The sequence below is a fragment of the Dendronephthya gigantea genome, unplaced genomic scaffold, assembly GCF_004324835.1.
Source record: "Dendronephthya gigantea isolate DGI-Jeju-01 unplaced genomic scaffold, DenGig_1.0 000000F, whole genome shotgun sequence".
NCBI classification, from domain to species: Eukaryota; Metazoa; Cnidaria; class Anthozoa; order Malacalcyonacea; family Nephtheidae; genus Dendronephthya; species Dendronephthya gigantea.
Window position 1 is genome coordinate 2207647 of NW_021163010.1, and position 11157 is coordinate 2218803.

Genomic DNA, 11157 nt, shown 5'->3' on the forward strand with positions numbered 1-11157 from the left:
ACCTGTAATGACCTGAAATTATCAGGAAACGTTCTATTTAAGGAATTTTTAATGACATTATTGCACCATATAGAACAAAAAAGTAAAAAAAAGTCTTGTCTGCATGAATTGCATGCACTTTTGTATATTCGCCATGATGAAAAGTGGAAAAATAAATATGTTTGTGTCTAATTCTTTGAAGAATAATTTGTGTGGAAACACTGTCGGTTTATTGTTCTAAACAACCATGCAGTCCTAGTCTTATAAGCCGCCGTGCAGAGGCCGTTTCACATGGTCAATATGACGTCGCCGTCATTAATAGCATGCATATATTAATTCCCACAAGGACGGATTTCTGGTAGTTTTCATCTTAACTAAGGGCCTGATTATCAGGCTAATATTAAATTAAACATGTAATTTCATTCTCCTTGCATGGGAGAGGCATTGTGCAAAACCAAAGTCGGTAATAGCTGACGAACGTGGAACTTTAAAATAACTGTATTTGTTATATAGGTGCTTTGTATTTTAAATGCGATTGGTTCATTCGTAGTCACATGACTTTAAATAAATGCAATGTTTCCCGCAAGGGAATGTTGCCCGCTCATGTCATAACAAAGTAAAGTGGCTTTCTTTTTTAAATGAAATTGTTGTGTAACATTTATGTTTTCGTTCCTATATAACAAAACACTTAATGTTCACTACACCTCGGGAAGTAGTGAGTTTTGTTTTCCCTCGAGTCTCCGACTCTTGGGAAAACAAAACTTACTATTTCCCTCGGGAGCATACATTAAGTGTATAATATACTGTATATATCATTACAAACACTATCCATGCACTGACTTCGACCCTAGCATACCTATACAACTAATATGAAATATGCAAGCTCGTTCCCAGGGTTTATATGCTCTACCTATATATGGATATTTTGTGTGCAAGGACAGGGTATTATAGGGTTAGTATATATCATATCATCTGTTGCCTCCATATAGATATGGTGATTCTAGTTTAACACGCATGCAGGCTCGAATAATGACAATAAAACAATACTTTATTGATGAATATGAATTATATTTCATGAACTCTGGTCGAAATATATGACATTAATCTGTTATATTTCTCCCTTCGTTCACTCATATAACCCCAATTATACATCAGGCTCCTCAGCCCTTGTATAATTCTAATTTTACTCAAATAAATAATAGCGAAGAATACGCTGAACAAAACAAAATAGACTGAGAACAAAATTGTTAGTGATAAATGAAGTATAGATAATTTCTTTCGATAGAGGAAGCATTTATGCGTCAATGTATGCGTATTTTAATACAGTACAAGTATAAATATGCATCTAAAACGCCTATTATATGAAACAAAAGTAAAATGCCGCTTCGAAAATTATTGCTAGTAGAAAGTAAACTGGCTTAAGCCTGCATGGTTCAAATCATAGTCGACCATGCAGGTCTTTGTCTAGAAAATCGGCCAAATTCTTTGTTTTATCATCTTTCCTGACGTGCATTACGCGAAAACAATGGTCAGGCTTCGTACGTGCAATTACTTGTGCATGGTAACCGTGCTTTTAAATTACGTGCTCGGCAAAGTCGTCTGAGCATCAATGAGTTTCTCCAATTTATACCAACACCAAATACATTGATAAAAGTAGTGTAATCATCGTTGAAATGTACCCTAGACGCAGAAATTACATAATTAATTTGGTTGAAAAAAAGGACGGATAACAAGCCACTGTTGACAATTAGAAAATATTTCATTATGAACACGTACCTTTCAGGTGTAGGTTATTTCCTAGGGATACTGTTCTAGCTCCAACTTGATTGGAAATACTACTTGTCGTTATATCTATTTAAAGATGGAAAGCAGAGGTGATACTGATGTTGCTCGAAAACTTTATTGGATTTGCCCTTGAATCTTTTTTGGGTCGTGTGCAACATCCTACCTTTTGTTAGAAGGGAATTTTTTGCACCAACAAGCCCCAAGGAAGTCGTGTGATTAGCTATTCTGGTTGCCATAATCACACCTGTAAATGAATAAGAAACAGAAGCATAAGCACAAGAAACATAAAGCACAAAAGGTTTTTGCTGATGTTGTGCACATTTTTGATGGATTATAAATGCATAAAAGGTCGAGTTATGCATTCAAACAATATACATGAGACCAAACAAAGTTTATCACTCATCAGTCATCGCATATTATATTCGACGCCTAATTACATTCGATTGCATGTAATTCTAATTCATTGATCTAATTCCATTCAATTTGCTCTACCGTTTGTCCCCAAAAAAGTACACCTTTTATCATTATTTTGTTGTTAAGGGAACTTTTTCTTGAGGACATACTGTATGCACTCGAGTATTCGTTAATTCGACAGTTATGAAACCCAGCGACAAAGCAAGTGGAAACTATACTATTTTAAACAAGTATTTACTTTTCGAATGAAAATTATTTGCTGAACTGCCAGAAGCAAAAGTCATCGTCTGATTGGTTATTCTGGTTTCCGTCACCATACCTACAAGTAAATGAGTAAATGTCTGATTTTTTGGTAAAATATTAGAATTTTAGAAGTACAGTGTGTCCCCATAAAAGTACCCTTAACAATGAACCATTATATATAAGAATGATTTCAATAATGGTACTTTTTTGGACACACGGTGTAATGACTATAAATGTTTCATTAGAGCTTTGATGATCATGTTAGTTAAGTATAAGGTTCAATGTGATACCTATATATGCTTATGGCTCTCGGAAACAGCGTGGTATTTTGTATATATGTATACGACCATGTTGATTGTATGGAAGAAACGAACATTTTATAAGTTCTACTGAAAGCACTCGCTAACATGGGCGAAGAACATTGTCTGCTGTGTTCTTATAGCGTGGTTGCAAATCAAGAATTTATACCTTTTGAAAGATAATTATTCGCTGAACTGACAGAACTAGAAGTCCTCGTTTGATTGGCTATTCTGGATTCTGTAATCATACCTATATAGAGAGAAAAATTAAAGAGTTTATTCGGTAGAATTTACAATGCATGCATACATAAAAATTGTCTTTCAAAAGTATTTACCCTTTGTAAGATTTTTTGTCGGACTGAAAGCACTAGGAGTTCGAGTCATCGTTTGATTAGTTATTTTGGTTTCTGTAATGATACCTATAAGGAAAAATAAAGGAAAACGGAAAGAGAGTTTCTCTGCATGGTAAAATTTCATCATATATATGCATGGTGATTTTAGCTTGCGGGTTCATATCTTTATATAAGCAAACTTGAAAGTGGCTTTTAAAGGCGATTTTATAAAAAGTATTTACTTTTTGTTAGAAGATTTTTCGCTGAACCGACAGAAGTGCGAGACATCGTTTGATCTGCTATTCTGGTTTCCTTATCTGTAGGTTTAGAAATAGTTATATGCTGATGAATAATATATTATTACACCGTGTACATGCATATGTCCTCAGAAAGCTTAAACTCAAAGTCAAAGGACACTTATTGCATGCTGAGGCTGTGGGGGTCTATAAAAGTCTAAAAATACAATTTAATTAAGTAATGATTACTTGAATATAGGTTTTTCTCATGATGGCTAATAATTATACGATATAGCTATATCTAAATATGTGCATACACCAAGTCTCGAAATATATAGAAACATGCATGTACCTGTTTTCGTTGTCACTGCGACCTGTGCTTCGATGGAAGTATGCATTGAATTTAGTTCTCTGGAGCTATTTGGCATTATCTGAAAAGACATGAGTTAATATGATTATACTGATTATGTTCAGATATTTCCAGGATATAAATCATTTAAACATTGACTATTTAGAAATATAAAACGTTGTGATAAGTTTGGTTAGCAACTCGTATGCATTTTTCTCCATTATGATTAAACAATTCTAAAACGAAAATACGTGAAGAATGCTGTTATAAGTATGTTCCTTACAACCTACCATTTTAACGTTTTGAAACAGTAGTCCATTTGTCTTTAGTTCCTCAGCAAGTTCAATAATATATTGAAATGACTTCTGCTTAAGATGCGTCGTGGTAAGAGATGATGCCATCGAGATATCGTCTAGGATGACATTTGCACAGAGTGCTCGAGCATTCGAGCTTGAATTCAAGACGCGGTTAATGAATGTGAGGTTTCCTTCAGTAAGTGCGAGAAGCATGTTTTCCAGGGTCAAATTACTGAGCTGTTTACCAAATCGCTCTTCTATCTCATTTATGGTTTTCTTTTCCCAAATCTCTCGTAATGCAGATAATGTCTTGCACAGTTCAGTAGTGTCTTCACCAGCACTCATTTCAGCTAATTTAAGCAATGTGTAATTGAAGAGTTCAGGTGAGCAGGAAAAAACGAGATCAGCAACTGAAAACATTTCTGCAAAGATGAAGTGCGAGTTTTCCCAGCCATAAATTAAGGATAGTTCGCTTTTTGAGAAATTGGTAACTGTCTGGATGATAGAGAATGTATTTTCACTTAAATTGATCACGTCAGTTTGCCCATCAATATGCATCAGTATAAATAAACTTTTTTGTTCGATTATATTTTTTCTTTCTTTCACCTTCTTTATTTCATTGTTGATGAGCTGTTCCATTTGTTCCGGTGAGAGATGGCTTATGTTACCATATGGTATTTGAATCAACAATGAAAGGGTCTTGTTTGTTATTGACATATTTTTTGCTTGGTCCTCAAAAGCTTCCTCGACGATCATTCTTTGGAATATTTCCCACTCTTCGGGACATGGAGTTAGGACAGCATCACCACATTTTTTATACTTTGTAGCGATGGTATCGATCGAAAGGTGAAATTTCTGCAGCATGTCGTTGGTAAGTAGTCTAATTTGATTCTGAAGTTCCATTGTGTTGACCATGGAGATATTTAAGCCGCTCAAAGTTGCAAGTTCAGCCGGAGTGACATTAAACGTTTTTGCTAAAACCGTTTCTTTGAACTCGGGGACTTTATTCCTCAGGTTGCTGATATTATAGATGTGCTCGTCAACTTCGTTAAGAGTAAATCCTTCAATATTCTTTTTAGTCGTATTAAGAAGTTCAGGCAGATAACATGGAGGAAAGCCTAATTCTTTACTTGTTCTGTTTATCATTATTTCGGTGATGATGCCAACTATCTTGATCCACTGTTCTTCATTTGCTCCTAAAAATTCCATCCTGCTAAGGCCAAGTTGACTTTGGATTTCACTCATGTTAAAATTAAAACGCCTTTCTAACAATTTCATTCCAAGTTCCTGGACCAAGTACAATTGCATGGCATCATCTAGCTTCACAATACTTCCCTCTGAAGCGGCGATCAAGTCTTCAACAGAGACGCTGTACGACCACTTGCTTCCATTCACATATTTCAGATCGCTATTTTCCAAGGTTTTGGCAAGATGCGAGGACGCTACTGTGAACATTACGACTGATAATTTCATTAGAATAAGATCTTTTAAATCTTTCTGTGTGTCATCTGCAACATCCGTAAGAGCTACCTTGGAGAAAAATTCAGGATCATTCTGGTAGAAAAAACGAAGCGTTGGACTCAGTTCTATTGGAGTTTGTATGACTGGGTTTAAGGATAAAGGGAGAACGTATTCTTCGGCACTGGAAGAATTCACAAAATTCAGCAGAAGATGCAGACCGGTTAGAGTGAGGACCAAGGTGACGTGCATCTTTCTTTGATCTATTAAAAAGAAACAGAACTATGGTTACATCCGACTCATCCTGCAGATATGTGGTGTTCAAGGCTGTTCAGTCTTTGAATAATGTGTTCTAGGCTGTCCTGTGTCGTTTAGAGAGTAGCTGGAAGATGGTGTTTTACATGGATGCATGGCTAATCCGAAAGCAGTTTCCTGTCTTGTCGGATTTTTTTGTTTGATAATAAACAGCTGTCGAAACCGGAAGTTAGGAGTTTTTCAAGGAGTGTTTCCAATATTTGATGAACTCCGTAAGCCAACTGATAGATTTGAGCAAATGAGAATTACTCGATATTTTTCGGAACGCTTCTACTGCCGCGACTGTAAGAAATGTTCAAAGGCTGACATGATTTGCTTTATCTCTGAACTAACCAACAAGTCGTAAGTTTTTTTCTATATACCGGGTATTGGAAAACCGCGCGTTAAGTTCTCAAATTTGCGCTCACATTAAAAATGACTATAAATCGGAGACAAGGCCATTAGTCAGAATAAGCATGGAAGTTTGTCGAAACTTTAGTTTTATTGCGTATAGTGAAATTTGTTTTCAAAATTTGAAACACAAATCATCAACACCTGCAGTTTAGCATATTTTATTACATATTCCTCAATTTACATCGTGGACATGCACAGGGCCGATTTAGTAGGATATACGGTTATGTTCGCATGTAAAGGTTTTTTAGTCGCTAATATCTCGACGCTTGCTTACGTAAACTATGAACGATGTAATTTTCTATAAAATTATATGTTTACTTGGTTTGTTTAATTCCTATTCGTCAAACTCAAACACTATAAAATCTTGAGTAGTTTACGTCATTTACAATTTATTTGACTTACTGTTTTGCTTCGATATTCTCTTTTTTGTTAAATGCAGTAGATGGCAAATAATTCGCAAGTCAATCCTACATGATAAAGAACCGTTACGTTTTTTGTTGCAGTTGTCCTGACTACTTTACAGCTAAACTTTACAGCCAAGTTTAGACTTTACATCACACGACGCTTGCCTTAACCTTGATTAGAAACCAAACACCTGCCGTGGTCTATAATGCATTAACTTTCATAATCCAGTAGGCAATATTCTTGCGTCATGTGATCGCCGCGAAGCAATTAATGTTAAATTGAACACTTTATTGAAGTTTGATTACAATTTTTGACGAAAACAGATTTTAAAAAATTGTACGAAGAATCGGGACAATGGTAATTAGAACATAAGCCTCGTTATCCTCACCATGCATATATTGATTTATAGTTGATTCGACGTCACCGAAATGCCACGTCTATGAACTAGAGCCAAGACAATCCTATATACATAGCTGTGAAACAAGGATGTATTGATGGCCGACACATTAATTATGCTGGTTTTACCAAGTTTGTGTTCTCGTGCATGTCTCCATCCACGTCATAAAGACACTGACCGTTGGGTAATGCCATCAAATATCCGCGGTTTCATCTTCATGACTGATGACCAAATCGCCTGGCTTGCGAGGTTGCTTCATGACTGGGCCTCTCCAATTACTGCATTGCTTGTACTTGTTGTCATTTTAATACGAAAATATTGAATATCCGTACCTCTTGCATATCCAATATGCAAATACATATGTTTATCGGACTGTTGGCATGTGAATACAAAGACAGGTTCCCACTATCCGTAAGTTATCGATCGCACGAAACTTTTCGCTCCAATTTCCTTTTAATCGTGAGAATTCAACCAGAGCGGATTCAGTTAAATTCTTTTTTCAATTTTAAGGGCGCTTAAAGCCCCATTTACACTACATTCAATTTTTGGTACAGCACGGTTAAAATCGGTACTTTTACCCAATAGACCTTTTCAGCTTGCATGCAAATTAACCCGTTTCATGCAGATGTTGTGACCGTGGAATAGCCAATAAGAATTAACCATTTCAGACCATGTGACTTGAAATGGGTTCATTTGAATACAAGCTGAAAAGGTCTATTTTATTAGTGTTCAGGCCGCCAAAACAAAGGCCGGGCACGGATGAAACCCATGGGTACAGGTACTCGAAAGAGAAAAGAGCCACAACTAATATTTTAATATTTTATTATCGTTATACATTGTGCCAGTGTGAGTGTGCAATGATGAAACCGTCCCACATGCCTGTAGATATATTAAGGAACCACGCAGCTTAACCGATATAATTTAGCTGAACCGTTGGTTATTTTTGAGATTTTCTAATTATAAGATGTCCATTTAAACTTCCTTTATTATAGTCAAGAATAAGGTTCTTCAATCAGGTTGCAAAGTTAGCGAGATTTTACCAAGCGTGTGCATGGGCACGTGGGACAATTCGAATGTTAAATTTACTTTATAAAATTAATGTGAATATCAAAAATTGATCTCGTTATATACATTCAGTGCAAAAATACAAAACATTCAATATTATATAATATTGTTCTTTACATGTTGTGGCATTTTACCCAGTAAATTGCTTTTGGTAATAAATATATTTTTTTAATTTTTAAAACATTTGTTTTTAAAATTGTGCATGTGCATGTGTGTATTATCTATCGTCTTATTTTATTTCTTTATGTATATATGTTTCGATGCATTCTTGGTGAAAACAAAGAAAAACACTGCAGAACTCAATGATACAGCATAATATCCGCACGTACACAAGGGCTTTACCTCCTTTACTCTTATATATTGATGTCATTGTGGGTTTTAAAGAAAAAGTGCATTGTTTAGCCTGCAACATTGTAGTAAAATGTATATATTGCATTAAAATTTTCAGGGTATTTTGGGATTAACTATATATATTAATCCAGTAGCTTCAAAAATAGATTTAACATGAAAAAAGAATGGAACCTTTCTCGACTTTTTAGACTTTCCTCCAGTCATTATCATTCTTTCAGTTTTTAAACATTACAACTTTCTTTGTAGCAGACCTGAATAAGTTTTTGTATCAAAATTTATTAGGACCAGTTATTGATAATGGAATTACCAATGCTACAGTTAACAAAGTGGTTAATGATACGAAGTCTAGAAAATAGAAAGATGTAGGTGTTATTACGTTGATAATGAAATTTGAGATTTTAGCATTAGGTGAGCAAAAAATATTAATTATATAGATCCCGTAATGACCATGTTAATAATAAGTGCATAATTGTGCAAATGTTTTTGCAAATTAATATTACTTTATGTTAGTTGTTAATCAATTTGGACAAACCTGGAAGATGGCGTTTTGATAATGATCGTGGATTTGCTGTAGGCTTTTCGTGTCCGTTATACTTAACATCATCAGTAAATATTCCTTCTGTGAAGTTTCCCGTTGAATAATTTATTGTTTTGAAAACCTAAGTGCATATGGATTTTTTCATATACTATAAAATCATTATTTGGTGCGTGCAGTTTGTTATATATATACAGTTCAAGGTAAGTGCAGTTAATATCGTGTTTAATATTAGTGTTATAACTCATGTAATATTAAAATAATATATATGATATAGCTTTAATAATTGGAACTTACCCGTATCAGGGAGTCAAATGCACCAGTGTTTAGTAACTCGTAGATCATGAGCACAATTCGCTGTATTGGGATTTCTTGTAAGTAATCATCTGTATGGTTGGTCATCTCCGACATGTTGTTTAACGTTACCTTCTGTAATAACCACTGGATTATGGGTGTTTTACTTAGAACCCGACAACTTATTTTTTCAGACGAGTTGGTGAGTTTTCCCAGTACGGTTGCAATGGGCTCTGATAGTGAAATTCGTGTGTTTGGGTAATATAGGTTTTTCAAGTCACTTAAACTTGCTTGGCCCCAAACAGACCTCAATGCAAGGAATGCTGTGCAGTTAATGTCTTCACTGTTTTTACCCATGTTGATTTTTGCCAGTGAAAGTAGCGTTTTCTTGTTGATGTCAATGAGGCATACGTCGCCAATTTCCTCGGCGGAAAACAATCGTGCAAAATGATAATCACGAGGCGCCCATCCGTACAGCAGCTTGAATGCATACTTCCCGAACTTTGTCGTACGTTTGATCAAAGAAATGGCATTGTGCTTTTTAGTGTTAAGTCTTTTAGTGCTGTTAATTTTTCTCAACATTGATAATGTAAACTTTTCAGTCTTTCTTTTGTCTTCTTTAATCGGATTTATGGCAAGTTCAATAAGATTAATCATCTTCATTACTGACAGCGTTTTAATATTATTATAAGGCATTTTGATAAGATTTGCAAGAATTGCTGGTGTGATGGACATTTTCTTTGCTTGATTTTCAAATGCTTCTAAAAGCACTGCATCTTTGAACGTGCTCCACTGTGACGGACAGATAGTTTCGTTCTCTGAGAAAGACGAAGGCATTTTGTTGATTTCGAGTTTTGACAATATAGTTCTGGTAAATAGCTGAATAAGATTTTTTACTCCAATTGCTTTGAGAACTGTAAGGTTGGTATTACTAATCTTAGCGAGTTGTGTTGGCGTCATGTTGAACTCTTGGTAGAAACTACGCAGGGTCGAGTCTCTGTAAACGGGTAGTTTCTTATTCAGCTTACTTTTATTGTTCAGATATATGTCAACTTCTTGGAGTGTGAATCCTTGTGTCTCGCTTTCTGTTTTATTGATAAGTTCTGCCAAATAACACGGAGTTAGATTCATTTCATTTGATCTTTTTTTGATAACAATATCAGTTATCGTGCCCACAATCTTTATCCATTGTTCTTCATCTGCGGCATAAAGTTCCATCTGATTCATACCATGCTTTTGAAGAATGGAGTCTACGCTTAGTTCGTATTTCCTTGCAAGAACTCTCATCGCTAGTTCTTGTAGTTTGTATATCTTCATCGTGTCAGTAAGTTTCGTGACAGTGCCGTCCGATTCACTTATCAATTTCTTAACCGGGATCTTGTAGGACCATTTGCTACTTCCAGTGTCGTAGATAAGTTTCTCGCGTGTTAAAATTTGTGAAATACGAGAGGAGGCTGCGATAAGGAAAACGACACTAATCGGCTTCTTTATTATTTCTGAAATTTCTTGATTTTCGTTCTTGGCAACATCGAGTGGTGTTACTTTCGAGTAAAAGTTCCTGTCCGTTTTATAGAAAAAGCTTACTGACCGTGACATCTCTATCCACGCTGGTTGTACTAATGGACTGATTGACACTGGAATTTGAATGAATATTTCCGTCGCTTGGGAAGGGTTTAGGAATACTGAAAGGATTCCAAGGGTGCGTAGGAAGTACATCATTTTGCAAAACGTCATAACGAAATTGTCTCTGATCCATAAACAACGTTAGTTGCCAATGTCTTCTATGCCTTTTGCAGCTGTCCCTCTGCAACGCAATAACGTAGCAGCACTTCACTTCAATATGAAATTAGAAACCAATTAAAACGGTAACGGTCGCTTCAAAAAGGCGAATTACAGGTGTTTTTATCTCTTAGCCAGTGGAATTCGTTGAGTATGCCATCGTGTGATAAAAATCATGAGCAAGAACAAACTGCGTGTTGCGTTACTATGGTCGGATTCTTTAATTTCAACC

General features: G+C 35.5%; 2 protein-coding genes across 3 annotated transcripts; both read right to left on the minus strand.

Moving 5' to 3' along the window:
• Nucleotides 1-119: 119 nt before the first annotated feature.
• On the minus strand, nucleotides 120-6875 carry LOC114521903. Its single transcript, XM_028542480.1, has 10 exons — nucleotides 6502-6875; nucleotides 3928-5654; nucleotides 3641-3719; nucleotides 3295-3369; nucleotides 3056-3139; nucleotides 2890-2970; nucleotides 2417-2497; nucleotides 1928-2008; nucleotides 1756-1830; nucleotides 120-1659 (listed from the first exon to the last, which is right to left on the minus strand). The coding sequence occupies exons 2-10, from the start codon at nucleotides 5641-5643 to the stop codon at nucleotides 1604-1606; spliced, it is 2328 nt and encodes a 775-aa protein (XP_028398281.1). The 5' UTR covers nucleotides 5644-5654; nucleotides 6502-6875; the 3' UTR covers nucleotides 120-1603.
• An 803-nt stretch (nucleotides 6876-7678) lies between these two features.
• On the minus strand, nucleotides 7679-11157 carry LOC114521914. Of its 2 annotated transcripts, XM_028542491.1 has the most exons (3): nucleotides 9150-11157; nucleotides 8850-8976; nucleotides 7679-8662 (listed from the first exon to the last, which is right to left on the minus strand). In XM_028542491.1, exons 1-3 carry the CDS (start codon nucleotides 10878-10880, stop codon nucleotides 8586-8588), a joined length of 1935 nt encoding a protein of 644 aa, XP_028398292.1. In that variant the 5' UTR covers nucleotides 10881-11157; the 3' UTR covers nucleotides 7679-8585. The 2 variants fall into 2 exon arrangements, with proteins under 2 accessions (XP_028398292.1, XP_028398300.1); XM_028542499.1 differs by lacking the exon at nucleotides 8850-8976 and having other exon boundaries at nucleotides 8582-8662.

Bases quoted from the DNA above. Each gene is read 5' to 3' on its own strand.
- LOC114521914 (XM_028542491.1), bottom strand. From the start codon at position 10,880: ATGACGTTTTGCAAAATGATGTACTTCCTACGCACCCTTGGAATCCTT. The intron at 8,977-9,149 runs GTAAGTTCCAAT...ATATGCACTTAG, and splicing joins CATTTGACTCCCTGATACGG to GTTTTCAAAACAATAAATTA. The intron at 8,663-8,849 runs GTTTGTCCAAAT...TCTATTTTCTAG, and splicing joins ATCAAAACGCCATCTTCCAG to ACTTCGTATCATTAACCACT.
- LOC114521903 (XM_028542480.1), bottom strand. From the start codon at position 5,643: ATGCACGTCACCTTGGTCCTCACTCTAACCGGTCTGCATCTTCTGCTG. The intron at 3,370-3,640 runs GTACATGCATGT...CTAAACCTACAG, and splicing joins CGCAGTGACAACGAAAACAG to ATAAGGAAACCAGAATAGCA. The intron at 1,660-1,755 runs GTACGTGTTCAT...TTCTGCGTCTAG, and splicing joins AAATAACCTACACCTGAAAG to GGTACATTTCAACGATGATT.